At 44.7% G+C, this 25175-nt stretch overlaps 1 protein-coding gene across 2 annotated transcripts in view; it reads left to right on the top strand.

The window, feature by feature from the left end:
- Positions 1–25175, top strand: part of LOC147101647 (nucleus accumbens-associated protein 2-like) — a 102804-nt gene that overhangs the window by 71464 nt on the left and 6165 nt on the right. For both annotated transcript variants that reach the window (XM_085965382.1, XM_085965381.1), the window contains 4 exons: positions 3367–3543; positions 11699–11804; positions 11922–12019; positions 22656–23431. In XM_085965382.1, coding sequence (XP_085821508.1) covers positions 3367–3543; positions 11699–11804; positions 11922–12019; positions 22656–23149 — 875 coding nt within the window. In that variant the 3' untranslated portion in view covers positions 23150–23431. The remainder of the gene's footprint in view (positions 1–3366; positions 3544–11698; positions 11805–11921; positions 12020–22655; positions 23432–25175) is intronic.

The raw sequence follows: 25175 nt of genomic DNA on the forward strand, positions 1-25175 counted from the left end.
ATGTTTTAACATTAGTGCTGGTTTGTCCAGCAGTTTTGATGGGACGGCAACAGCTCGGTCCCGTCGGTGCCGGATATCACAAAGTTTCCTGTACATTATTGTTTCAATATTTTAGTCTTCTGGTTAATCTCGCAATTTCTTTTCGTATAAAAAATTTTGTTCAAATCAATTTGCTTTCATTTAAGCACTGAAAACGGAAAGCTTAATGTATACAAGGAAAAGCACCTGGGAGGAAATGTGTACAAGAAAAAGCATCTGGGGGAAAAATACTCTATGTACAGTCCTGTAATGGAAAATGGTTCCTATGATATTGAACAAAGTACTCATTTCCATTTTTAGTTTTGTTTGCCCAGTATTGTACACCTTCATGTAGATTGTCTTCAATTTGATTTTCCTCCTTCATTCTCGACAAATGCCATTTTGAGATTGAGGAGAGCCAGTCTCACTCAGATCTCTGCTCGTGTCTCATAACCAGCATTTAGGAGGAACGCACGAATTGTGGAGAGTGACTTCACCCCTCAGGAAAGTATCTAACCACTGCTCAAAATGTCCCCCAATGACCCGCCAGTCAGGACCTTGGTGGCGTTATTACAAAGTTGTTTTGTACTCCTCTCATGATACAACATGCTGTACCACTGAGTGCCAGCTCTCGCCTACACTATTCCCATAAGTGTTTTCACTCAATCTCTCCTCGCATTTCAGTTGAAGCTCACTGTGCTTGTCCACATTGCTCGTAGCTGTTCCCCCAAAAAACGCTGTGTATGGGGAGGATAATTAAAAAAATTTTTTTTTTTTTAAATTCATTCATGGGATGTGGGCGTCGCTGTAAAGGCCAGCATTTATTGCTCTTGTGGTGGTGAGCTGCCTTCTTGAACCGCTGCAGTCCATGTGGTGAAGGTACTCCCACAGTGCTGTTGGGGAGGGAGTTCCAGGATTTTGACCCAGCGACGATGAAACAACAGCGATATATTTCCAAGTCAGGATGGTGTGTGACTTGAAGGGGAACTTGGAGGTGGTGTTCCCATTCACCTGCTGCCCTTGTCCTTCTAGGTGATGATACAGCTTGGTCATTTACAGGAAATTAATTTTTGAAGAGGTTCAGGTGACCTTGCGTGTAAAGTTAAAATGGTTTATGTGTATTATCTAAAACCCCATTGATATTAAATTTTAAAAGCAAAGGATCACTAAAGAAGATACTCTTTGTGAATGTATTTCAAGTTCTAGCATTATTAGAACTTGGAGAAATATTAAGACAAAAAAGTTTATTCTGTATCACCTGATTTTTTAATTCATTCTCCTGTTGTAGGTGTCGTTGACAAGTCTGGCATTTATTACCCATCCCTAGTTACCCTGACTGAGTGGCTTGCTGGACCACTTCAGAGGGCACTTAAGAGCCAGACTGTTTGCAACCTTTACATTCTATTTGATCCTGAGCTGAGATTCCGACCCCATATATTCTCCATCACCAAGACCCAACTCTGTCTCTATTGCCCGTCTCCGCCCCTACCTCAGCTCATCTGTTGAAACCCTCATCCATTCTTTTGTTACCACCAGACTTGACTATTCAAATGCTCTCCTGGCCAGCCTCCCATTTTCCACCCTCCATAAACTTCAGCTCATCCAAAACTCGGCTGCCCGTGTCCTAACTCGTTCACCCATCACTCCCTGTGCTCGCTGACCTACATTGGCTCCCGATCCAGCGACACCTCAAATTTAAAATTCTCAGCCTTGTGTTCAAATCCCTCCATGGCCTCGCACCTCTGTAACCTCCTCCAGGCCTACAACCCTCCAAGAGCTCTGCGTTCCTCCAATTCTGGCCTCTCGCACATCCCCGATTGTCTTTGCCCCCAACATTGGCGGCCTTCAACTGCCGAGAGCTAGGGGGCATAATTTCAGAATAAGGGGGCATGCTTTTAAATCGAAAATGAGGAGGAATTTCTTCTGAGGGTCGTGAATCTTTGGAATTCTCTTCCCCAGAGAGCTGTGGAGGCTGGGTTATTGAATATATTTAAGGTGGCGATAGACAGATTTTTGAAAGGTAAGGGAGTCGAGGGTTATGGGGAGCGGGCTGGAAAGTGGAGTTGAGGCCAAGATCAGATCAGCCACGATCTTATTGAATGGCAGAGCAGGCTTGAGGGGCCAGATGACCTACTCCTGCTCCTACATCTTATGTAAGGCCCTAAGCTCTGGAATTCCCTCCCTAAACCCCTCTGCCTCTCTACCTCTCTCTCTCTCTCTCTCTCTCTCTGTCTCTCCTCCTTTAAGACGCTCCTTAAAACCTACCTCTTTGATCAAGCTTTTGGTCACCTGTCCTAATGTCTCTTTGTGGCTCGGTGTCAAATTCTGTCTGATAACGCTCCTGTGAGGTGCCTTGGGACTTTTTACTGTGTTAAAGGCACTATATAAATGCAAGTTGTTCATAGGGAAAGCATTTCCTCTGGTTGGGGAATCGGTGAGGTTAGGATAATTTTTTTAATGCAGAGGATTGTTGAAGCAAGGAATGCTGTAGTGTTTGAGAGTGACCATTGCATCTTTTAAGAAATAAGGAAGATACAGGCTACAGGGAGAGCACGGGGCAGTGGGATTAGTTTTAGATTGTTCTAGTGAAGAGCTGGCACAGAAATGTTTGGCTGAATGACCTCCTTCTGTGCTGTAAACATCTATTGATCTATCACCATCGGATAGCTTTACACAACATATGACATCTGTCGGTGCTCTTTCAAAATCCACCACATCATTGGAATGGAATAATTCAACATTTTTGAAAATCTTTAGAGTAATTCCACGCAAGATTGGCACAATGTGAAAGCTTTGAATTCCTGGTCAGGGAATATTGTCAAATAGATTATTGACTTAAAAGGAATTGACTCTGTTTCTGACATTTGTTTTAAATATATTTTTTTAGCATTGGCAGAAAATGTCAGTTTTAAGTTTTGGAAATATTTTTGAGCAAATGTTAGACAGACTGAATTCTACTAAACTTTCAGCTTTATATCATTATAAGGAAGTTCCTTGTGAATCACAGGAGGTGATCAACGATTCATGAAGCTGCTTAATGAGTGCCAACATCAAACTAAGACCAAAAAGACTTCCGACTGAACGTTAGTCACAATTTACACATGATGTAGATTTAACCACAGAGATTTTCACTGAAAGCATTTTGTTGAAGAGAAACAGCTGCTTCGTTTTATTGAGTTGTTAAAAATTAACCACATTTTCTTGAATCCGAAGATGACAAAACGTAAACCCAGATTTCCCCCTCTCCAGCCACACTAATTTTTGGATAATTTGAATGTCATGTCTGCAGTATTATTATACATTACTGAAATTTTAATTGTTTCTGCTTATTTCTTTTTGTCTTTTTAGCACAAGAGAAAGTTGGGCAGTTGGCAAGCCACATGACAGTAGAAAATCGCTCCTGTGTGCTTGTTCGCCGTGATCTGGTCGCACTGCCTGCTAGTCTCATCAGTCAGATTGGCTACAGGTGTCACCCAAAGCTGTACTCGGAGGGTGATCCTGGTGAGAAACTAGAACTTGTCTCAGGTAAACATAATTTAAAATCTTGAGATCAGTCATTTGTGAAAGAAGTACAAGGCTCAGTGAATTACTGAAAAATAAACAGTAGCAAGGACTGGGCCTCCTGACTCATGACTTCACAGGGGTTCTTTACGCTTCAGTTATTTGTTTAGTAAACCACTGAGCCTAGTGCATGCTTTATTGATGCCACATTTGAGTTCCTTGATTTTGTTTTTTGAGTGCATTTACTCCTCGCCTAACTTCAGCATGACCCAATTGAGCAGGAGAGCTGAGAATTGGAAACCCTGGAGAATGGTGATTCCAAGGGCAGCCAGGAGAGGTCTGAGCTGAATCGAAATCCGTTCCATATTTTTTTCAATCCAAGTGCAGTGCTTTATAGACCAGTGGGGGAAAATTCAGTTTTAGGAGAGGGGAAAAAAATGAACTCTTGGTGACCATTCCCTAATGATTAAAAGCAATCCAATTCTAGGAAAAGCCACTGATCTGATGTATATGTGCTATAAAATTACAGCTCTGAGCTAGTGGTGATAGACCTTTTGGCTCCTTTTTCTGCACCTCAGTTGACTTCGTTTAAATGCTGTACTGTAGAACATTTCTGACGTGCAATAAAAGTTTTAGCCCGATTCATGAAGTGAGTTGACAACCAATGATTGAGCACAGATAGGATTAGGCTCAGCTCTGACAATGTCCACACACCATTCAGCAGGGGTGGCAATTGAGAAGCAAGGAACCTTGATTGATCTTTATATCTTCCCCTTTTCTCCTCTCTTCCTTCTCTTTCTCCTCCTACCGTGGCTCAATTGACACTTGTTGCAACCAATTGAAGTGCCTCTATCACCATTGCCCTAGCTGTGTTCATCTAATCGGGGAGGCTGTCCAAACCACGGCCCGTGATTTGCTGATGATCTGGCTCCCGAAGCCCAGACATTCAGTCTTTCTTGCATTTCTATTGTTTTCTGGAATGACCTTGTTTAAATTTTATAGGTCTGGAAGTTGGGAAAATGCTTTTCTTGGTATTATTGCCTTCGAACACCACGATCTGTTCATAGCAGGAGCTTACGACGTATGCAAATTCATGAGAACATTGATTCAAACTTTGTATGTGGCCCCTGAGACTTGATATCCACCTAAGCAATCTGTGAGCTGTAAGCATAGGACTGGGATAGACGTCGGGAGGTTTTTATTTACTCATGGTTGTCGACGCTTGGAATAAGTTACCTGCTCATGTAGAGTGTGCAGATTCCCTGCAATGATTCAAAAAGGAGCTAGACCAATCCTAGGACCACTGCTGTTTTTTGATATACATTAATGACTTGGAGGCACAGGGCACAATTTCCAAATTTGCAGATGACACGAAACTTGGAAGTGTAGTAAACAGTGAGGAAGATGATAGTAGACTTCAGGAGGACATAGACAGGCTGATGGAATGGGCGAACACATGGCAGATGAAATTCAATGCAGAAAAGTGTGAGGTGATACATTTTGGTAGGCAGATTGAGGAGAGACAATATAAGTTAAATGGTACAATTTTAAAGACCTGGGGGTGCACAAATCTTTGAAGGTGGCAGGACAGGTTAATAAAGCATATGAGATCCTGGGCTTTATAAATAGAGGCATAGAGTACAAAAGCCAGGAAGTTATGCTAAACCTATATAAGCACTAGTTCGGCCCCAGCTGGAGTATTGTGTCCAATTCTGGGCACCACACTTTAGGAAGGACGTGAAGGCTTTGGAGAGAGTACAGAAGAGATTTACTGGAATGGTTGCAGGGGTGAGATTTCAGTTATGTGGATAGACTGGAGAAACTGGAGTTGTTCTCCTTGGAGCAGAGAAGGCTAAGAGGAGCTTTGATAGAGGTGTTTAAATTCTTGAAGGGTTTAGACAGAGTAAATAAATAAAAACCTGTTTCCAGCGGCTGAAGGGTCGATAACCAGAGGGCACAGATTGAAGGTGATTGGCGACATGAGGAAAACTTTTTTACACAACCAGTGGTTTGGAATGCGCTGCCTGATAGGGCGATGGATACAGATTCAATAGTAGCCTTCAAAAGGGAATTGGATAAATACTTGAAGGAGAAAAAGTTTGCAGGGATATGGGAGAAAGAGTGGGACTAACTGGATTGCTCTTCAAAAGAGCTCAATGGGCCGAATGACCACCTTCTGTGTTGTACTATTCTACGATTCTAGGCGAGTTCCTTATTGTGGCTAATATCACTGTGTACACTAAGTAGGGGAGACGTTGGGTATGTACCTCATGGTCACCATGATCTCTGGGAACTCATTTTGATACCCTTTGTGGGTCAGAGAGGAATTTCCCAGATTTTTTTCTGCATTAATTGGCAGAGTTTTTTTGTCTTCTCCCAGGAGATTACATGAGTGCGAGAGTACACTGGGATTCGTGATGCTTTGTTGCGTCACGACTGTTTGGGACAGGCTTGATGGACCAGCTGGTCTTTTCCTGTCCGTCTTTTCTGGATATTCGTATGTATGTCATATCGAGGGGAAGTTTTGACTAGGCAAAATGTTTGCTCCCATGCTGCCTTTAGCTCGTAGCTGTTAAGCAGATATTCAATACCTTTTTTAATGATGGAGAAGTGCAGTAGCCTGAGAAACGCCAGTAATTTTAAAACAGTTGGGGCTTTCGGGTACTTCAGTAGAATGCTTTTTCACTTGATGAACAATAATTTCAAGGTTTGGTGTCTTCAGGTGCTGCTTACCCCTGCTATGTGTGCTATGTAATGGAGATAATGCAGCTCCAAGAATAAACATGTCACGCTAGCATCCATTAGAGTAGTCTTATCTAGAACCACAGGTGATCAGTCTTTCAGTTAACCATTTCATTAATTAGACTTTTGGCATTTTAAATGCACATTTTCTACATTTTTGTGCCCAGCAGGACAAAATTGACTTTCTCAAACAATTGGTTCTTTGAAGATGTAGCTTACTGGCCCACCTCCGTACACGTCATAATCCTGCAACCTTGACCTCTGTGCTCCTTGCCCAGCTGCACGCTCATCACCTGCCAACTTACCCATGTAGAATCTTTATTTGGTTTTTCTACTTGGCGACGGAGACATTCTCCGTAGTGGTCCGTTAATGCCTCAATTTAAATATTCTCATCCTTGTGTTCAAATCCCTCCATGGCCTCGCCCCTCCAGCCCTACAACCCCCTCGGATCTCTGCGCTCCTTCAATTCTGGCCACTTGCACATCCCTGATTTTAATCGCTCCACCATTGGCGGCCGTGCCTTCAGCTGCCATGGCCCTAAGCTCTAGAGTTCCCTCCCAAAACCTCTCCGCATCTCTGCCTCTCTCTCCTCCTTTAAGACGCTCCGTAAAGCCTACCTCGACCAAGCTTTTGGTCACCTGTCCTAATATCTCCTTATGTAGCTCGTGTTGAACTTTGTCCGCTCTTGTGAAGCGCCTTGGGATGCTTTTACTACGTTAAAGGCTCTATATAAATGCAAGTTGTTGTTGTTTCAAACCTCTTTCCAGACACTTGGCTTTTTCTAAAATATCTGCAATGTGCATTGAACACAGTGTCCATCTTAACAAATCCCGTCACCGTAGTTTCAGTGTAAGGTTCCTTCAACAAAGTCAACAACTGATGGCATCTAAGTACAAAGATTGCAAAGTATAAATAATCCTTGACTACTGTTTGACTTTAATTGTCTAACTGTTTTAGTTCTGTGTTCGTAATTCTGCCTTTTTGGCCAATGAACGGCTCAGAGACTTCTCTTTCCTCCTGGTGGGAAACGCATAACCTCCAGTCAACATTTCTCCGAGTCTGGCTGAGTGAGCTGAGTTAGAGGCCTGTGTACCACACGAGTGCAGTACGTACACTGATGTTGCTCCTCTAGGTTGTCATTGCAAATGCTTATTCCTCTTGATTTTGTTTCTGGGCTCCATCAAGTGTTCAAAAAGCATGTGAAAATGTTTTAGTTAGAAATTGTTTGAGTTCAGTCCAAAACTTTTAATGAGAACACCAAAAAGGTTGTCTTTTTTTAAAAGAAAATTTCCTCCAGCGAATTGAATGTTGGAAAGATGCGCAGTCCTTTATACTTCACTGCAATTGCCTTTTCATAGTAGTTTGTATTCATCTGTTACGGCTTAATGGACACAATGTACATCTTTGTCAAGAGGCCAGAGTTATCGCAATCTCTTGTGCCCCTTGATTCTGCAGTGCTGCTTGATGGTGTTGCTCCCGTTACAGATTTGGTTTAGCACATCTCCGCATTTGAGTCTGGAGGGTATTGCACAATAATAGGGTTTAATAATCTGATACATTTCAAATTTATGCTGTAGCATGTAATATTGTATGTTCAAGATGTTATTAAAGTGACAGCTAGATACTAAAACATTTTATGGCACCTAGCTGTCACTTTAGGATCAATATCTTGAGCGCAACATAAGCTTTAGATCTCTATGTATTTTGGCTAATTTAGAAGTGCAGTAGTCTACAGATTATTACAGTGAAAATTGGTAACGTTTAACACCAGCTAGACTAGACCTGTACCATGCCCTTTCAGGTGGTAATGCTGTGGTCTTATCATTTATTTGATCAAACCCCTTTCATTTGTTATCATCCCTTTTTGTTTCTTTTCTGAAGGAATTCAGTGGCGAGAACACGACAAAATAGAATAACGCCTAGCGGCAGCATAAACCTGACTAACCAGCAGCATTTTGCAATTTGTTTTTGGGATGGAAGGGAGGGTCGACAAACTCTTGCCATTCTGGGGTTTAATGCATGCAGGAGTGACCTGCATTGATTCTGAGGTTTGAAGTTTACTCTGCAGTTTTCAGTTGCAGTTTGGTAGTAACCTGCCCCCTCTTGACTGACCCATGACCCCGTTGTCTGCCTCGCTTGCAGCATGGGCGCAAATGTTCAACGCCAACATTTTTCATCCTGACATTTCAGCAATGGTTTGTTTTGGCGCTCTCAACACCAATCACATTTGTGACCTGTTGGGTATTGAGAATGTATTAGGTACACCGATAGTTTACATAAAAGGGAAATGCACCAGTAACTCCCCGCGAAACCACAAAAATCAACAAAGCAAAACTTGTACTTATGATTAAGACCTGAGAAGTTTAGGAAAAATAATAACCTGCTTAACATACGGACAAAGTCATAGTGATACATTTAACATCCGTTCGCAAATGTCACTTACATTGGCCCGGATTTTGCTGTCAGCGGCGAAGTGATGGTGCTCGCCGCTGATCTCGAAGGAAGCTGCCCACAAAGACCTAGCAAGCTCTGTGGCGTAGATTTCACCTCTCCCGACGTTAATTTAATTCTGGTGCCATGTCTAGGGGATCTCCAGCAACAGTGATGTCATCAAGCTGGCTAAGCAGCCAATCACGGTGATGAATTCTCAGACAGCAAACCAGGGAGTAAAATGCACTGATTATCTTTCACCTTTTAATCATTTTACAGAGCAAAATAAAGATTGGGACATACACACAGGATTAAGGTAGAAGCTGAAATATCATAAACAAATTTAAAAAAAAGTTATTGTATTTAAAAACCATGGATTTTTTTTTATCATAATGTGGAAAAATTTGATATGCCACAAATATAAAATTAGTTGTTTAGCAGTAGTTATAACTCAGTACGCCATTCAAAACCCAGTTACACCTCACTGAACAAGGCTTAATTTTTGGGGGGTTTGTTAACGGCGATATTACCGCATAAAAGCTGAAGTTCTCGTCAGTTCAGTGATTTCAGTTCTGGATTTCTGCGTTTAACTGCGCCTGTGTGGATACCAGAAGTTGCTGTCGGTTTCAAGTTGTAAAGATGGCGAACGCTGACCATTTCATCGCCATTACAACTGTAAATTCAGGGCCATTAACTCTTGGCTCACCTCTTGACTCTCCATAGCCTCTCCACCACCTACAAGGCACAAGTTATGCGTGTGATGGAATACTATCCACTTGTCTGGATGGATGCAGCAGCAACAACACATAAGAAGCTCAACACCATCCAGGACAAAACCGTCCAGTTGATCAGCAGCTCTTCTGCCACCTTAAACATCCACTCCTTGCATCATCGGCGCACTGTGGCATCAGTGTATATTGTCGACAGGATTCACTGCAGCAACTCGCCAAGGATTCTTAGATAGCACTTCCCAAACCTAAGACCTCCTAGAAGGACAAGGGCAGCAGGCGCATGGGAACACCGCCACTTCCAAGTTCCCCTCCAAGTCGCATGCCATCCTGACTTGGTGATCTATCGCCACCATTCCTTTGACCATTGCTGATTCAAAATCCTGGAACTCCCTACCTAACAGCACTGTTGGGAGAACCTTCACGACATAGACTGCAGCAGTTCAAGAAGAAGGTTCAACACCACCTTCTCGAGAGTAACTAGAGATGGGCAGTTGCTGGCCTTGGCAATGATGCCCACATCCTGAGAGTGAATTTTTAAAAAATGGGCTCTTGATAAAATATTGAGCAATTCTGAATGTAATTTTATGATCATGTTGACCCTCAACCCTCCACAAAAAAAAAATGGATTCTCATTGATGGTTGAATTTTAGGTGCCCTTCTTGCACCTAAGCTCCAAGTGGCTCAATTCGCACAAAATAAGGAGATATAGGACCATTATGATGTTGGCAATTAAATAAATTAAGAACCAGTATTTTGAATGTTTTGGTACCAGATTTTTAACAAGAAACTCTGCTATAGTGCACATTTTCTAAGTATGTTGTTAGCTGATAGAGCTACTAAATATTCATGAACTCTGCACATGAACATCAACATCAATTACAATTGAATAATCTTTTTCATTACAAAAGATTTTGCATCAGTGCACCAATGTGCAAAGTTGAAAATATGCTGCATTCTTGCAGTATGTCCTTTCTGTCCAAACCTTGCATAACTATTCTTGATATAAAGCTTCTGAATGGAACAAATGAGAGGTTTTCTGATGAATAAGACATTGTATGTATGTAAATTAAATTTATTCATGGCTAGTTGTGTGCTCTAATTATTCAAACCTTGAAGGTTTCAGTGCCCAACTAATCCCTTCAGCGATCGTGATAGATTGATGGATTCTGTGTCAAGCAAGCGATTAGGCAGTGTAAAGCAAATTTGCTGAAAAGAGAGATGTACCGAGGTTTACTTATTTAAAAAAAAAACTGAGTTTGAGTACTTATATATAGACATGATGATACTTTAAATAAAGTTAGTATCTTTTTGAGTCTGGATGGAGAGGCGGCAATAAAACTATACAACTGAGTATTTGAATTGGGATTAGCAAATGACGCATGCAGTGCACATAGATTAGCAAATGTTAGAGGGTATTCTGGTAAGCAGTTTAAAATGGAAAATCTGCAATTCTACTAACAGTTTACTAGACTGGTTCCTGGGATGGGGGGGATTGTCACACGAGAGATTGAGTAGACTAGGCCAAAATCCCCAAGAGTTTAGAAGAATGAGAGGTAATCTCATTGAAACGTATAACATTCTTAAGGGGCTTGACAGGGTAGATGCTGGGAGGATGTTTCCCCTGGTTGGGGCGTCTAGAATGGGGGGGGGGGGGGTCACAGTCTCAGGATAAGGGGTCGGCCGTTTAGGACTGAGATGAGAAATTTCTTCACTCCGAGGGTGGTGAATCTTTGGAATTCTCTACCCCAGAGGGCTGTGGATGCTCAGTCGTTGAGTATATTCAAGGCAGAGAGCGATAGATTTTTGGATACGAAGGGATTCAAAGTTGAAGTAGATGATCAGCCATGACCTGAGCTTCCTGCTCCTATTTCTTCTGTTCTTATATAACATATTGAATTGTAATTTAAAAATAAACACATAATTTCCTATCTTATGAAGAAGAGTTTGCTGCTGGTCATCTGGCAAACCCTGCAGCCTGACTTGGTGGCTAGCTTTAAATGCAACTGGGCCTGCTATACCCAAGTATGACCAGTTATCTGGCCCTGTCAGGAATTGAGGCTACTCCACCATACAGATGTTTTCCAGTTATTAAAATGTACACCAGCTCATTTTTTTAATGGAGATAGTAATTATTTCTCCCTTAAGAGAAGCCATATGAAGCATCCAACAATACTCTACCATCTATAAGACTATTATTTTTACTCTCCATTCCTGGAGCTAATATAGCACAAGTACAGCTAGAGCACAGACATTTAATGCATTCGTCCTTTTGCAGGTTCTGGAGTTTATATCACACGAGGCCAGCTGATGAACTGTCACCTGTGTGCAGGGGTCAAACACAAGGTCCTCCTCCGCCGCCTGCTTGCTTCGTTCTTTGACCGGTGAGTGGCAGATGCTTGACCATGCAGTATGCTAGTTGGGTTTAAATTGCTTCCTCTTGCTCAGCTAATGTACTCTGCGTCGACCAAGAATAATGATGCTTTTCATTATCTTTTCAGCAACACTTTGGCAAATAGCTGCGGCACTGGGATTCGTTCCTCCACAAGTGACCCCAGTAGAAAGCCTCTGGATAGTAGGGTCTTGAATGCAGTAAAATGTGAGTTGTAAATGATTTATTCTTATCGTAGATGAAGAGTACAAATGCTGCACATGTCTGAAGTTGTATGATTATCAGTGAGAATGCTTGTACCATTTGCATTAGAGAAACATTTAGTATTGGGAAGGTTTTCTTTGGGGTATTGCGGTTCCCCTTTCTCACCCCCCATTGTTGTCAATTAGACCACTGTTTAGTACCTTCTCCAAAGGACTTCAAAATGACAACACAAAGGAGCCCAGCAATCTTCCCACTGCCAGAATTGGTGCCAATCACTTTGTCCATGGGCAGAAGTACTATTGGCTGAGGAAAATTTAATGTGGCAATACATTTTTTGGTTTTTCCCCCCCCCTCGAGCATGTCTACAGCACAACTAAATGATCTTTGGCACCATGAATATGAAAGCATACAATAATAACTTGCATTTAAATAGTACCTTTTAATGTAGAAAATGGTCCCAAGTACTTCACAGATGTGTGAGCACAATTGACACCAAGGCGAAATTAGGCGGGGTGACCAAAAGCTTGTCCAAAGGGATGGGCTTTAAGGAGAGACTTGAAGGAGGAGAGGGAGATGAAGAGGCGCGAAGGAGTTGAGGGAGGGAATTCCGGAGAGTGGGATTTGGGTTGCTGAAAGCATGGTTGCCGTTGATGGGACAAGTGGAGGAGGCGTGCACAAGAGGCCAGAGGATCAGAGAGTTTGGGGAATGGGTTGTAGGTCTGAAGAAGGTTGCAGAGGTAGGAAAGGATGAAGCCTGGGAGGGATTTAAACATGAGAATAAAATGTTTAAATTTGAAGTATTTAGGGACTGAGAACCAACGTAGGTCAGTGAGGGATTGAAGGCACAAAATTAGAAGTGATTGGAAAGTGACCAAGAGACTTATTCCATCAATGAAGCCAAAATCTATACAGGGGGGAAGCCCTTTTATAATCTTGTTTATTTTGCCAAGTTATCACTGTGTCCAAAACCAGGCGATTGAAAGTGACAGATTGACAAAATGGAGAAAGCCAAGTTCAAGTTCAATTATACCAAATGATCCAGAGGAAGGCTTGAGCACTTTCTCAACCAGAAGAGAGTGAGAAGTAGAGAAATCACTCTTGTACTTCCTGGCAACTATTCGAAAGCACTTCTACTTTAGCTCTTCAGCATCGGGTTTTAGAATCCTGTTTTGGAGGTTTGGTTTCTGTGCCACACTCCTTTACTGTTGTTCACAAGAGCTGGTCCCTGTAGGTTTGTTGAGCTCTGCTGTGTAGTACAGAGGCTTGGAATGCAAACGTGTGGGACTGGCTCCTCGTATTATCACATCATCAAAATGTATATATTTTTTAAGCCAACTGCATATTTGTAGACCCAGATTTTCATAAGTTAACTCCTCGAACTTTGGCTTGTTTACACTTGAAAGTGCATCCAACACACTGAGATCCACAGAGAGTTGGAGAACTGGAGAAAATGTCCCTTACATTCAGGGTGTCATGCCTGTCGGAATGGAGATGTGATTTAACAAATGCATTTAACTTTTATACTGGAATTTGAATTGAGTGCAGCCAAAAGTTCTCCTAGCCGAGTAATGACACCTGTAATGTAACCATCGTTCAATTTGTTTGAAAATAAGAACATAAGAAATAGGAGCAGGAATAGGCCACTTGGCCCCTCGAGCCTGATCCACCATTCAATAAGATCATGGCTGATCTTGGGCTCAAAGCCACTTCCCCGCCCGCTCCCCATAACCCTTCACTCCCTTATCTTGCAAAAATCTGTCCATCTCCACCTTAAATGTATTTAATGACCCAGCCTCCACAGCTCTCTGGGGCAGAGAATTCCACAGATTTACAACCCTCAAGAAATTCCTCCTCATCTCAGTTCTAAAAGGGCGACCCTTTATTCTGAAACTGTGCCCCCGTGTTCTAGATTCCCCCACGAGGGGAAACATCCTCTCTGCATCTACCTTGTTGAGCCCCCTCAGTATCTTATGTTTCAATAAGATCACCCCTCATTCTTCTAAATCCCAATGAGTATAGGCCCAGCCTGCTCAACCTTTCCTCATAAGTCAACCCCCTCATCTCTGGAATTAACCTAGTGAATCGTCTCTGAACTGCCTCCAATGCAAGTATATCCCTCCTCAAATAAGGAAACCAAAACTGTACGCAGTACTCAAGGTGTGGTCTCATCAATACCCTGTACAGTTGTAGTAGGACTTCCCTGCTTTTATACTCCAACCCCTTTGAAATAAAGGCCATCATTCCATTTGCCTTTTTGATTACTTGCTGTACCTGCATGCTAACATTTTGTGTTTCATGCACAAGGACCCCAGGTCCCTCTGAACTGTAGCATTTTGTAATCTGTCTCCATTTAAATAATTTGCTTTTTTTTCCTGCCAAAGTATAACCTCGCACTTTCCCACATTATACTCCATCTGCCAAATGTTTGCCCACTCACTTAGCCTGTCTATATCCCTTTGCAGGTTTTTTGAGTCCTCTGCACAACTTGCTTTCCCACCCATCTTTGTATCATCCGCAAACTTGGCTACATTACACTCGGTCCCTTCATCTAAGTCATTAATGTAGATTGTAAATAGTGAGACCCCAGCACTGATCCCTGTGGCACCCCACTAGTTACCGTTTGCCAACTGGAAAATAACCCATTTATCCACGACACTCTGCTTTCTGTTAGTTAGCCAATCCTCTATCTATGCTAATATATTGCCCCCAATTCTGTGAGCTCTTATCTTACGCAGTAACCTTTTATGTGGCACTTTATCGAATGCCTTCTGGAAATCCAAATACACCACATCCACTGGTTCACCTTTGTCCACCCTGCTCGTTACATCCTCAAAGAACTCCAGCAAATTTGTTAAAACATGATTTCCCTTTCATAAAACCATGCTTGACTGCATTATGATTTTTCAAATGCCCTGCTACTGCTTCCTTAATGAATGACTCCAGCATTTTCCCAATGACAGATGTTAGGCTAACTGGTCTATAGTTTCCTGCTTTCTGTCTCCCTCCTTTCTTAAATAGGGGTGTTACATTTGCTGTTTTCCAATCCGCTGGGACCTCCAGAGTCCAGGGAATTTTGGTATATTGCAACCAATGCATCCACTATCTCTGCAGCCACTTTTTAAGACCCTGGGATGCAGGCCATCTGGTCCAGAGGACTTGTCATACTTTAGTCCCATTATTTTACCAAGTACTATTTCCTTCGTGATTGTCTTTAGTTCCCCCCTCCCTGTGGGCCCTTGATTATCCATTATTGGGATGTTGTTGATGTCTTCTGCCGTGAAGACAGATACAAAATATTTGTTCAGAGTCTCTGTCATTTCCCCGTTCCCCATGATTAATTCCCCAGTCTCATCCTCTAAGGGACCAACGTTTACTTTAGCTACCCTCTTCCTTTTTATATACCTGTAGAAGCTCTTACTATCTGTTTTAATATTTCTTGCCAGTTTACTCTCATAATTGATCATCTCTCTCTTTTTAGCCCTCCTTTGCTGTTTTAAAAAAATGTCCCAATCCTCTGGTCTCCCACCAATCTTGGCAACATTGTATGCCTTTGTTTTCAATTTGATACCATCCTTTACTTCCTTATTTAGCCACGGATGGTGCTCCCTTCTCAAAATCTTTCTTTCTCACTGGAATATATTTTTGTTGAGAGTTATGAAATATCTCCTTAAATGTCTGCCACTGCATTTCAACTGTCTTACCCTTTAATTTCTTTTTCCAGTCCACTTTAGCCAGTTCTGCCCTCATGCCATTGTAATTGCCTTTGTTTAAGATCAGGACACTGGTTTGAGATACAACTTTCTCACCCTCCAACTGAATTTGAAATTCAACCATGCTATGATCACTCTTTCCTAGAGGATCCTTTACTATGAGATCATTTATTAATTCTGTCTCATTACACAGTACCAGATCCAAGATAGCCTGCTCCCTGGTTGGTTCCATTACAGACTGTTCTAGGAAACCATCCCAGATGCACTCTGAACTCCTCCTCAAGGCTACCATGGCCAATTTGATTTGTCCAATCAATATGGAGATTAAAATCACCCATGATTATTACCGTACCTTTTTTACAGGCCTCCATTATTTGTTGATTTATACTCTGTCCAGCAGTTTTGCTACTGTTTGGGGGCCTGTAGACTACGCCCACCAGAGACTTTTTCCCTATTATTTTTTATCTCCACCCAAACCAATTTTACATCTTCATCTTCTCTTGCCAATATCACTTCCCACCACTGCACTGATCCCATCCTTTACCAACAAAGCCACCCCACCTCCCTTTCCTTTCTGTCTATCCTTCTGAATCATCAAATACCCTGACATATTCAGTTCCCAGCCCTGATCACCTTGCAACCATGTCTCTGTAATGGCGATCAGATCATACCCATTTGTATCTATTTCTGCCGTCAACTCATCTATCTTGTTACGAATGCTGCGTGCGTTCAAATATAGAGCTTTTAACTTTGTCTTTTTACCATTTCTCCTTGTTTTGGCCCCATTTTCTCTTGCACTCTTATTTTTAAACATTCTGTCCCTCCCTGTCACACTCTGGTTATTATTTCCCCCATCTCTATCCTGCTCTATTGCTTTCTCATTTCTCATTGACTTTCTAAATTCCCGCTCACCTGGATCCTCCCCCCCCCCCCCCCCCCCCCACTATTTAGTTTTAAATCCTCTTTACAGTCCTAGTTATTCGATTCGCCAGGACTCTAGCCCCAGCATGGTTTCAGAGAAAGCCCGTCCAAACGGAACAGCTCCCTCTTATCCCAGTACTGGTGTCAGTGCCCCACAAATCGAAACCCATTTCTCCCACACCAGTCTTTGAGCCACTCGTTCATTTCTCTGATCTTACTTACCCTATGCAAATTTGCTCGTGTCTCAGGTAGTAATCCAGAGATTATTACCTTTGTGGTTCTGCTTTTTAATTTAGCTACTAGCTGCTCATACTCTCTCAGCAGAACATCTTTCTTTGTCCTACCTATGTCATTGGTGCCTACGTGGACCATGACAACTGGATCCTCCCCCTCCCACTCCAAGTTTCTCTCCAGCTCTTGGCTGCAGAGAACAGTGTCTATCCCCCTAACTATACTATTCCCCCATCACTACAGCATTTCTTTTTGCTCCCTGTACCACGGTGCTGTGGTCAGATTGCTCATCCTCCCTGCAGTCCCTGCCCTCGTCCACACAGGGAGCAAGAATCTCGTACCTGTTGGACAAGGTCAAGGGCTGAGGCTCCTCCATCACTACCTCCTGGATCCCAATACCTGCCTCGCTTATAGTCACACCCTCCTGTCCCTGACCATGGGACAAATTGGAAGTAATTACACGAGTGGATGTGGCTGCCTCCTGGAATTTAGTGTCCAGGTAACGCTCCCCCTCCCTAATGTGTCGCAATGTCTGAATCTTGGACTCCAGCTCATCAACTCTGAGCCGAAGTTCCTCGAGCAGCCAACATTTGCTGCAGATGTGGTCGCCTTGGACCTCAATGGCGTCCACCAGCTCCCACGTGCAACAACAACAACACATTGCCTGGTCTCCCATCTCAATTAATTAATTAATGCGTTTTAAAATTTGGAACAAGTATATCTTTTAATTTACACCAAGGCACTTAAATTTAGACGCCCAAATTTGGGAAAAAAAGGCGAGAAATGTAAAAATACTCACCAACCAATCACTTACCTGCTTTCTGGTGACGTCACACTTAGATTACTGTTTACTTCATTACACTCATCGGTCTGTTGTAGCTCCCGCTGTGTTTAGTACCGCCGGACTCTCGCACTCTCCTGGGCTCCCGCTGTGTTTAGTACCGCCGGACTCTCGCGCTCTCCTGGGCTCCCGCTGTGTTTAGTACCGCTGGACTCTCGTGCTCTCCTGGGCTCCCACTGTGTTTAGTACCGCCGGACTCTCGCGCTCTCCTGGGCTCCCGCTGTGTTTAGTACCGCTGGACTCTCGCGCTCTCCTGGGCTCCCGCTGTGTTTAGTACCGCTGGACTCTCGCGCTCTCCTGGGCTCCCGCTGTGTTTAGTACCGCTGGACTCTCGCGCTCTCCTGGGCTCCCGCTGTGTTTAGTACCGCTGGACTCTCGCGCTCTCCTGGGCTCCCGCTGTGTTTAGTACCGCTGGACTCTTGCGCTCTCCTGGGCTCCCGCTGTGTTTAGTACCGCCGGACTCTCCTGGGCTCCCGCTGTGTTTAGTACCGCCGGACTCTCGCGCTCTCCTGGGCTCCTGCTGTGTTTAGTACCGCTGGACTCTCGCGCTCTCCTGGGCTCCCGCTGTGTTTAGTACCGCTGGACTCTTGCGCTCTCCTGGGCTCCCGCTGTGTTTAGTACCGCCGGACTCTCGCGCTCTCCTGGGCTCCCGCTGTGTTTAGTACCGCTGGACTCTCGCGCTCTCCTGGGCTCCCGCTGTGTTTAGTACCGCTGGACTCTCGCGCTCTCCTGGGCTCCCGCTGTGTTTAGTACCGCCGGACTCTCGCGCTCTCCTGGGCTCCCGCTGTGTTTAGTACCGCTGGACTCTCGTGCTCTCCTGGGCTCCCGCTGTGTTTAGTACCGCTGGACTCTCGCGCTCTCCTGGGCTCCCGCTGTGTTTAGTACCGCCAATCTCTCGCGCTCTCCTGGGCTCCCGCTGTGTTTAGTACCGCCGGACTCTCGCGCTCTCCTGGGCTCCCGCTGTGTTTAGTACCGCTGGACTCTCGCGCTCTCCTGGGCTCCCGCTGTGTTTAGTACCGCCGGACTCTCGCGCTCTCCTGGGCTCCCGCTGTGTTTAGTACCGCCGGACTCTCGCGCTCTCCTGGGCTCCCGCTGTGTTTAGTACCGCTGGACTCTCGCGCTCTCCTGGGCTCCCGCTGTGTTTAGTACCGCCGGACTCTCGCGCTCTCCTGGGCTCCCGCTGTGTTTAGTACCGCTGGACTCTCGCGCTCTGCTGGGCTCCCGCTGTGTTTAGTACCGCCAATCTCTCGCGCTCTCCTGGGCTCCCGCGCTCTCCTGGGCTCCCGCTGTGTTTAGTACCGCCGAACTCTCGCGCTCTCCTGGGCTCCCGCTGTGTTTAGTACCGCTGGACTCTCGCGCTCTCCTGGGCTCCCGCTGTGTTTAGTACCGTCGAGCTCCCGCTGCTTTTAGTACCGCCAATCTCTCGCGCTCTCCTGGGCTCCCGCTGTGTTTAGTACCGCCAGACTCTCGTGCTCTCCTGGGCTCCCGCTGTGTTTAGTACCGCCGGACTCTCGCGCTCTCCTGGGCTCCCGCTGTGTTTAGTACCGCCGGACTCTCGCGCTCTCCTGGGCTCCCGCTGTGTTTAGTACCACCAGACTCTCGTGCTCTCCTGGGCTCCCGCTGTGTTTAGTACCGCCAGACTCTCGCGCTCTCCTGGGCTCCCGCTGTGTTTAGTACCGCCAGACTCTCGCGCTCTCCTGGGCTCCCGCTGTGTTTAGTACCACCAGACTCCCGCGCTCTCCTGGGCTCCCGCTGTGTTTAGTACCGCCGGACTCTCGCGCTCTCCTGGGCTCCCGCTGCTTTTAGTACCGCCGGACTCTCGTGCTCTCCTGGGCTCCCGCTGTGTTTAGTACTGCCGGACTCTCGCACTCTCCTGGGCTCCCGCTGTGTTTAGTACCACCGGACTCTCGCACTCTCCTGGGTTCCCACTGCTTTTAGTACCGCCGGACTCTCGCGCTCTCCTGGGCTCTCGCTGTGTTTAGTACCGCCGGACTCTCTCTCACTCCTAGGCTCCCGCTGTGTTCAGTACCGCCGAACTCTCACGCTCTCCTGGGCTCCCGCTGCTTTTAGTACCGCCGGACTCTCGCACTCTCCTAGGCTCCCGCTGTGTTTAGTACCGCCGGACTCTCGCACTCTCCTGGGCTCACGCTGTGTTTAGTGCCGCCGGACTCTCGCGCTCTCCTGGGCTCCTGCTGTGTTTAGTACCGCTGGACTCTCGCGCTCTCCTGGGCTCCTGCTGTGTTTAGTACCGCCGAACTCTCGCACTCTCCTAGGCTCCCGCTGTGTTTAGTACCGCCGGACTCTCGCACTCTCCAAGGCTCCCGCTGTGTTTAGTACCGCCAGACTCTCGCGCTCTCCTGGGCTCCCGCTGTGTTTAGTACCGCTGGACTCTCGCGCTCTCCTGGGCTCCTGCTGTGTTTAGTACCGCCGAACTCTCGCACTCTCCTTGGTTCCCGCTGTGTTTAGTACCGCCGGACTCTCACGCTCTCCTGGGCTCCCGCTGTGTTTAGTACCACCAGACTCTCGCGCTCTCCTGGGCTCCCGCTGTGTTTAGTATCGCCGACCTCTCGCGCTCCCCTGGGCTCCCGCTGTGTTTAGTACCGCCGGACTCTCGCACGCTCCTGGGCTCCCGCTGTGTTTAGTACCGCCGGACTCTCGCGCTCTCCTGGGCTCCCGCTGTGTTTAGTACCGCCAGACTCTCGCGCTCTACTGGGCTCCCGCTGCTTTTAGTACCGCCGAACTCTTGCGCTCCCCTGGGCTCCCGCTGTGTTTAGTACTGCCGAACTCTCGCGCTCCCCTGGGCTCCCGCTGTGTTTAGTACCGCCGAACTCTCGCGCTCCCCTGGGCTCCCGCTGTGTTTAGTACCGCCGAACTCTCACATTTGAATGTAATGCTGTTGGGGGGGGGGGAGCACTCTTGTATCTACATGTGATAACTTCAAGTCAAACAATACCATGATGGAGGTTGAGAATGAAGATGTTGCAATGTGATGATTTGTATAAAAAAAGGTTGATGTCTCCTGACTCATAGTGTAGCCCATTAGCAAGCACTTCTCGTTTAGCCTTTCCCAGTATGCCTGTCAATCCCATTGCTGCAATGGGACCAGAATGCTCAGAGCGGGCAAATACTGAGTATTGCAATGCAGTTGGAGCAGCTGGAATGGGAGACAGAATGAGGAAATGCACAGATCTGATCAAAGTAATGAGGATTTCTTGCTAACTTGACGGGTTGTGTATGCAAAGATTTTGTTTGTTTCACATCCGGGCACCTTGTGCCTGTTCATAGCTCTGAAGATCTTCGAAGAGTTTGAAGAAATAAATTTGTTTCTGGTCTTTATAGAGAAGTATTTTAGACTGAAACTGCTTTACCCGCCCATCACATTGGCTCAGTTGGTAGCACATTCGCCTCTAAGTCAGAAGGTTGTGGGTTCAAGACCCTCTCCACAGAGTTGAGCACATAATCTAGGCTGAACCCTTCAGTGCCATACTGAGGAGGGAGTGCTGCACTGTCTGAGGTGCCGTCTTTCGGATGAGACGCTAATAGCAAATGGGAAAGCAAATTGTGTGGAGGACGCAAAGAATCTCCAAAGGGATATACATCAGCTAAGTGGGCAAAAATCTAGCAGATGGAGTTTAATGTGGGAAAATGTGAGGTAATCCACTTTGGTAGGAAAAATAAAATAGAAAATTATTATTTAAATAGGGAGAAATTACAAAATGCTGAGGTACAGAGGGATCTGGGGATCCTTGTACATGAATCACAAAAAGTTAGCATACAGGTACAGCAAATAATTAGGAAGGCAAATGGAATGTTGGCCTTTATTGCAAAGGGGTTGGAGTATAACAGTAGGGAAGTCCTGTTACAACTGTACAGGCCGTTGGTGAGACCACACCTGGAGTACTGCGTACAGTTTTGGACTCCTTATTTAAGGAAGGATATACTTGCATTGGAGGCAGTTCAGAGAACGTTCACGAAGTTGATTCCGGAGATGAAAGGGTTGTTTTCTGAAGAAAGGTTGAGCAGGTTGGGCCTATACTCATTGGAGTTTAGAAGAATGAGAGGGGATCTTATTGAATAAGATTCTGAAGGGGCTTGACAGGGTAGATGCAGAGAGGATGTTTCCCCTCGTGGGGGAATCTAGAACTAGGGGGCATAATTTCAGAATAAGGGGGCATCCTTTTAAATCGGTAATGAGGAGGAATTTCTTCTTAGGGTCGTGAATCTTTGGAATTCTCTTCCTCAGAGAGCTGTGAAGGCTGGGTCATTATTATATTTAAGGTGGAGATAGATTTTTGAAAGGTAAGGGAGTCGAGGGTTATGGGGAGCAGGCTGGGAAGTGGAGCTGAGGCCAAGATCAGATCAGCCGTGATCTTATTGAATGGCAGAGCAGATTCGAGGGGCCAAATGACCACCTACTGCTCCTACGTCTTATGTTCTTATGTAAATCGAAGCCTCGCCTGCCCTGTCAGATGGACATAAAAGATCCCATGGTACTATTTCGAAGAGCAGGGAAGTTCTCCCCGGTGTCCTGAACAATATTTATCCCTTAACGAACATCACTGCAACAGATTATCTGGTCGTTACCACATTGCTATTTGTGGGAGCCTGCTGTGTGCAAATTGGCTGCGATATTTCCTACATTGCAACAGTGACTACCCTTCAAACAGTGCTTCATTGGTTATAAGGTGCTTTGGGACATCATGAGATAGTCAAAAGTGCAAGTTTTTTTTCAAAAGAATTGAAGCAATATTCATTCACCTTTTCAAAGTGAATCCTATCCACTTATTAAATTGGTTACTGAATCATAACTTTTGGTCCCTGTAAGCTTCAGTACTTAACATAAATTAAATGCAACTGGTTCTCTGTAGGTGGAATTCTTTAATAGATGGGAATGTTTTGCTCAATGGTTAATTTTTGCTTTAATCTGTCTTTTCAGTATATTGTCAGAATTTTGCTCCCAACTTCAAAGAAAGTGAGATGAATGTGATCGCTGCCGACATGTGCACTAACGCTCGGCGGGTTCGCAAGCGCTGGCTTCCCAAGATCAAATCGATGCTACCCGATGGGATGGAAGTGTACCGCACCGTTATCGGAGACGCGGGTGGCGGCGGCAGCTTGGACCCAGAGCTCTACGGAACTGGGCCGGCTTTTGAGCAAAGCAGTCAAGCCGAGAAGAGAAGCGACCCTGGGACTGTACTCGGAGAAAGAACAAACCCCATAAGCATAGACGTGGAGTCCCCCAACTCCAACCAGTCGTGTGAACAGAACGAAATGGTGGAGTCTGTAATAAGAGAAGCTGCTGGCACTAATACTTTGGCCCCTGACACGCCCAGCACGGGCCACACTTTTGATCAAGAGGAAGCTTCCTCAAACAATCGATCTGAAACACCCATGCGAAAACTGGATGGAACGTATGCAGGGACCTTGTGAAGATTTCCGCTGGGGTCAGAAGGAAGCGCATCATGTTAATTGAAATGGCTTGCATGCATACTAACCCTCTCAACATTTTGGCAGTGTTATTTAAGCCACTGACCTGTACCCGTTGCCTGAAGACGTGACTTTTATCCCACCTGTATACAGTATGCCATGAAGGAACGAAGGCGCCGTTATATAACACTGAAACAGATCTTTCCAGTTCAACTCGTCTTGCCGAGGCGACAACAGAATTTGCAGTCACTCCCTGTCGAAAGTCCTAAATAATGAACGACTGAGGTGATTTGAAAGTTGCCTTTCATGTTGGTATATAAGTGTCCAGATCATTTTAGCACTGTTGGTCCATTAACAAACTCTTGAAATGGAACTGATCTGCACATAAAAACACACTAACTGTGATGGAAAATGGGATCGCAAAGTATAATTTAAAGAATTATGTCCTCACTCTTGTATCAATTGGAACATCTACTCTCCTCCTCCCATTCCGCCATGGCCAAGTTCACTACTACAGTGTGTGCTAGCTTATCTAGCTCGAGTTTAATATTTAGCATAATTTGACTGATTATATTTTTTTCAGACATATAAATATATATAAATAAATAAATATATATATAAAGTGAAGTCACAAGAAGAGTGACTATGAAGCAAGCATTTGCTTGTCAGCCGGTAAGGAGTCTTGAAAGTATTCCGTTGATGTTTGCTGGTAATGTTTTACGGGTCCGAGGGCAGCGGTTTCAGGAACGCAGGTTGGGCTTTAATCCTTCACTTGTTCTTTAAAGTGAGGAAGTGCTTACTGTGTGTGGGGGGAAGAAGTCCAAACAAAATCTTAAAATGAGCATAAGACTTGAATGACTGAGGGTGTTTGCATGCTGTGACTAGACTGAGCATTGTTGATCATGCTTAAGATGTAGATTATCATAAAATGTTCCATAGATTGTAAACATGCAGAACCATGTGCCTTAGATATTTGATTTATTCCCTCTTCCCTGGAAAGAAAAATCCCATCCTATTTGAGCTGATTATTTTGTGAATGTGTAAAAGAGCACCCATAGTATTTAAGTGACTTAGCAGTATTTATGTATAATACAGATTTGTTCACCAGTATGTGAATTTTCCAAATAGTTCCTCACTTTGTTTAACTGGCACTGGTGCAAACCGTGCTGTTAATAAGACTGTTAGCTAAATGCACTTCGTGAAAAATATTTTTGTTTTTCTTCTGACCAAACTGATCATTCCCTTAACAGAAGGTTAAGTCATTTTTAAATAGAAGTCGAAAGTGCCATTCGAAAGCTTGGCCATATAACCCTTGCAACTTGATCATTTTGAGATACACTGTACCGATGCACTTTATCGTACATGCTAGAAGGTTATCAAAAATCCTCGTCAATCATGCGTCCTCTAATATAGTTAATATTTTCCTAGCTTCACCTACTTTTATTTTTCAAGAGGAATGCCAAGTTGATTAAGCAGTAACTAGCCTTCTATCTGCAGTAACTGGACTTCTATTTGCATTACTAAAACAAGAACATGTGTAACCATTTCCCCACAAGGGTGAGTAACAGTGATGTCATTGCCTGAACTGTGCCTTCAGAATGCTGATTCTCCTGCCATTGGTTCACCAACACATGATTAACATCCTTTCTTCCTCCTCTGAATTCATGTGATTCAGTTACTGAGTAAAATCATAGAGCAGGTCTGGTGTACAATTCTCTTTCCTCCCCTCTCCCTTCCCTTCCTGTAAAAGATCCATTAGCTGTTTCCTGCAGATAATCAATGCTTGTTTTTTTTTTCTTAATAGCTACACTTTTTGCTCTGAGGCAACCTATCCCTCTTGCTCAGTCTATCTTAACTTGCACTTCTGTTCAGAGGATAGATGGTCAGCTACTGATCTATCACTGCCCCATTTTGCTGGTCCTGTTTAGGAGGCAGGCGCTGCCATCCAAAATTAAATAAAGTTTTATTTTTTATCCTCCCTTTCATCCCGTCAGAAGCTGCTGCAGCTTCCTCTGGTGTACTCGGACTG

Source organism: Somniosus microcephalus, chromosome 23 (assembly GCF_052327205.1).
Source record: "Somniosus microcephalus isolate GS21.2 chromosome 23, FLI_Smic_1.0, whole genome shotgun sequence".
NCBI classification, from domain to species: Eukaryota; Metazoa; Chordata; class Chondrichthyes; order Squaliformes; family Somniosidae; genus Somniosus; species Somniosus microcephalus.